We start from the raw sequence: 4,278 nt of genomic DNA, 5'->3' as shown, positions 1-4,278 counted from the left end.
GAATGTGTCCTTGGAGCCAGGGACCTGGCCGAGCCTCACTTAGAGGGGTGACAGAAAGATGTCCTTCCCACCTCCTCCAGTCTACCCCCTCCTATCCCCTGTGGTGCCTCCCCCTGGCTAAACCCACCAGGATGCCAGAGAAGCAGGGAGCATGCTGATGAAGTCTGCAGGCTGGCTCTGGGCACGGAGCAGGGGAGAGTAGAGGAGACTTAGCCCAGTGCTAAGTGGCAGGAAGGGCAGGGGAGAGAGCCACAAGTTTAAAGAGGAAGGCCTGGGAAAACCATCCTGAGAAGGTAGTATTGGAGTCAGGATATGCAGGAGTATCCCTGCCTCTGAGGATCCCATGGCCAGGTCAGTGCAGGAGGTGCCCCAGGCCTCTTCGAGGCCACAGTGCTGTGAGGGAAGGTTCCATCTGCCTGGCTTGGCTCTCTCCGCAGCCCCAGGAAGAGCCCTCTCTCTCACATCAGCTCTGGGCTTCCCCTGTCTTCCTTAACCTCTGTGCCCACCCTCCTCCTGCCTAACTCCACTCCCCTTCCACCCCCTGGCCCGCTCCACCTGCTGGGGCTGCCCTTCCTTCCTACACTTCGTCATTCAGCACTCAGGCGCTGGAAGGAGGCAACGTCCCTGCCCCCCTGGAGCTAACATTTTACCTGGGGGACAGTGATCGAGTAAACACGTAATGTTAGGCAGCAATGTGAGTTCTAGAGAGGAATGAGGAGAAGAGGGTTTGGATGCGCCATTGGAAAGTCTTCTGGGAAGAGGGGCATCTCTGCAGAGGCTTGGGGAAACCCAGACCGTGAGCACTGGGAGAAGAGCATTCCTCACGGGGAACAGTGAGGGCCCTGCGGGGGAGAGGTGTTTAGGGAAGAATGAGATGCCTGTGGGCGTGGGGAATGAGATGGCACGGTCCGGGTGGGGGTGGGTGTCTCCCCATAGCTGGGGAGAAAGCCTGCACTGTGATCTGGGTGCGCTAGGAGCCCTCCCTCCTCAGCTCGCCCTCCGTGCCGGAGTCCTGCGGCTGTGGCTCATCCCGTCTCCCACCTAGACAACTGCAGGGAACTCTCATCGCTCTCTCGGTCCCAGCTTCCCCCACAGCCTGGTCTGCACCCACTAGAGGGGCCCTTCAAAAATGGGTGGGTGCAGACCAGGCTGTGGGGGAAGCTGGAGACTGAGGAGGGAGGGAGCCCGGAGGGCAGGTGCTGGGCAGGCTTTCAGCAGAGACCCACCTGCTCTCCCAGGCCTGGCTCCGTCCGGCCTCCCGTGAGGTCTCAGCAGCTCATCCCCTGCTGGCTGCTCTCCTCAAGGGCTGCCAGTCCCAGGCTCCATCTCGTCACGGTTCCCCTTGGTTACCCAGCATATACTCACAGGGCTGGGCGTGTGGGTGCTTGTGTTAGGGACAGATGGGTGTCCCACCCAGGGGAGAAACAGCCAGGCCTGGCTGCTGGGTCTGTGACTTGCAGAGGAGACGGCAGCATGCAGGCATCTGGGCAGACACCCAGGCCGTGTGTTTCTCACATGGCTGGTAAGCTCCTTGAGGGCAGGAATCGAGTGGGTACGTCTCCAGACCGTCGCAGGCTTTCTTTGCATGGGCCTCAACTGCCCACTGGCGAAACAGACCCAAACTGTTCCTTGTCCCCGCTTGTGGTCCTGTGCTCAGGGACAGTTGGGCAGGCTGTGACTGACAAGCCCCTGTGGTCCTTGGCGGCCTGCTGAGGGGCTGTTTCTGGGTCACAAGCAGGTCAAGCTTGGACCAGTTTACCACATGCTAATGGGGTTCCCACGACAGGCTCAGCCCTCCGGTCATCTCAGGCCATGGGTGGCAGATGTACTTGGCAGTGCTAACAGAGGCCCGTGTGGTGGCGTGTGTTCGTGTCTTTGCAGACCTTCGTTCTGGCTGGGGAACAAAACCCTGAAGGTGCCGCTGGCGCTCTTTGCCCTGAACAGGCAGCGCCTGTGTGAGCGTCTGCGAAGGAACCAGGCCGTGCAGGCGGGCTCTCTTGTGCTGCTGCAGGGCGGGGAGGACACACAGCGCTACTGCACTGACACAGGGGTCGTCTTCCGCCAGGTGAGCCCACCCCAGCAGCTTCCCACACCTCCAAGCGTGCACTGGGCCTCCTGCGGGCTGTCTGCCCTCCTCCAGCATCTGGCCTGGTGGGCCTTGGGCAGCTTTGCTCTCTGGGGGACACTAAAGAGGCTCTCTGAAGGCAGGTTGCACCTGGTGCCCATGGAGCCCACACTCACTAGGGGCAGAGCTGTCACCAGCCAGTCTCAGCTCTCTTGGGTCAGAGTATAGAAGGATGATATTCCCAGGGGAGCAAGCAGCAAAGCTTCACGGAGGAGGCAGTATTTGGTGTGGTTTCTGAAGGCCTTAGTGGATTCTGACCAGGGGAGCTGGGGGTGGGTGTTCCGGGTGGGAGGGTGGTATCCACAGGAGTGGGTGGTAGAGGTGGGCTGGGCAGCCTCCCATGGCCAGAGAGAGGTGCAGATGGGAGGGCTCAGTTCTTTCTGCCTGAGGGACTGTGGGGTTCTGGAAGGAGGCATGTGAGATGGGTGCTGAGCAAAAGTCAGAGGCCCGGACATTCGTCCTGGCTTTGCCAGTGTTGATCCTGTAAGCATCACTGGGTTTCGATTTCCTCACCTGGGAAGTGGTCCAGCGGCTCCTTGAGGTTCTGAAATCCTGTGGGGCAGCAAGTGGCCCAGCTGTGGGAAACTAGCCTGGATATGGTGGCCTAGGTTGTGAATCACTGGCATCACTCAGTTCCCAGGAACAGGAACAAGGATACTCAACAGAGAGGCTCACTGAGAAAACCAGGGAGGCCCTGAGCCAGCCCCACTCTCGTTGATCCTTTGCACCCACTTTACAGATGAGGAAACCAAGGCTCTCAGGCCGGAGCTCAGATTAATTTGAACCCTGTCTCCATGTCTAGTACTCTTTTCTCCTCCCTGCCATCCCCAGAGCTGGGGCCTGACACATGGGCCAGAACCTTCCTGGGGGCAGGCAGAGCCTAGGGGCTATGGCCATCCAGCATCCAGATCAGGGAGGAGGCAGGAACATGAATGGGAGCTGAGTGTGGAGAGGAAGTGGCAAGGCGTGGCCTGCCCACTGGACTGTCCACCCACAGGGCACAGACTGGCTGAGATCTTCTGCCAAGAGTGATTGCACAGTGTTTTTTACCAAAAATACCTCCTGCTGGAAATACCCTCTGCCTCACTGCTCCTGCAGCCTCAGTCCTGCAGTCCTCTGGTTGCTAGAGACATGGAGGTCTAAATAAGTTTTTTCTGACGAATCTTGATGCTTCTTGAGGTTTACATGTTCTGTGGTTTAAAAACTGATCTCCTAAATTCAACTGTTGGCTCCCATACTGCTGTTCTGCAAGGTTAATTTTAGAAGGGATCCTCCTCCACTTGATACCTTTATAACAGCAGTATTTTAGCTCAGTGTTTATTGCTAAACACGGAAGTCATCAGCTGCCCTGGGGGTGGGAGGAGGAAGTAAGAAGTCTCAAATGGAGGAATCCATTTCCATGCAGATGGCCGGCTTGGGCGACTAAGTCAAGGTGGCGTCCTGCCTGCCCGCAGATAGTGGGGCTGCAGAGAGATGCAGGTGGCAGAGAGGCATGGATGGGGCTGAGACGGACCTGTGGTGCTGGTGGACACCCATGTCCTATCAAGGGCCTAAGGGGTGTGGTTGGTGAGGTGGGGGTGCAGGTGTGGCTGGGACACGTGCATGAAACCCACATCATCAGAGAAGTCTCAAAGTGGCGTCAGCGGAGCCAGCCAGGCTGCCCACTGCCAAAACCTGGGAGGAGGAGATAGGCAGCCTGCAGCTGGAGTGGGGCGGGGGGCTTGTAGGGGAGCAGAGTGCTGGGATAGAGGGCCGTGTGAGGCTGGGGGTCAGCCTCCAAGGACAGTGGGCCTGCGTTGACTCTGGAGTGCAGGAAGGCAGGTGTTCCGTTGACTGTCCTCCCTCCTTGTGCTTTATATTTCTGTCCTGCTGACTAGGTAACCATGGTCCTTGTTCTCACCATAGGAGTCCTTCTTTCACTGGGCATTCGGTGTCACCGAGCCAGGCTGCTACGGCGTGATTGACATCGCCACCGGGAAGTCGACCCTGTTTGTGCCCAGGCTTCCTGCCAGCTATGCCACCTGGATGGGAAAGTAAGGAGCAGTCCCAGTGATGTGACTGTGCATCCTGACCACTGGCTGGCCAGCGGTGGGGTAGGGTGGGGGTGAGGGTGGGGATGCTGGGCTTAGCCTTTGGGTGGCAAGGAGGGAAAG

At 58.6% G+C, this 4,278-nt stretch overlaps 1 protein-coding gene across 1 annotated transcript in view; it reads left to right on the top strand.

Moving 5' to 3' along the window:
- The window catches only part of PEPD (peptidase D), a 111,195-nt gene that overhangs the window by 5,521 nt on the left and 101,396 nt on the right, over positions 1-4,278 (top strand). The window contains exons 2-3 of the mRNA XM_006926787.3: positions 1,882-2,065; positions 4,031-4,158. Coding sequence (XP_006926849.1) covers positions 1,882-2,065; positions 4,031-4,158 — 312 coding nt within the window. The remainder of the gene's footprint in view (positions 1-1,881; positions 2,066-4,030; positions 4,159-4,278) is intronic.

This window comes from Pteropus alecto, unplaced genomic scaffold (genome assembly GCF_000325575.1).
Source record: "Pteropus alecto unplaced genomic scaffold, ASM32557v1 scaffold7, whole genome shotgun sequence".
In the NCBI taxonomy this organism is placed as follows: Eukaryota; Metazoa; Chordata; class Mammalia; order Chiroptera; family Pteropodidae; genus Pteropus; species Pteropus alecto.
Note: the sequence above shows the minus strand (reverse complement) of the source record. Positions and strands in the feature narration are given on the sequence as shown.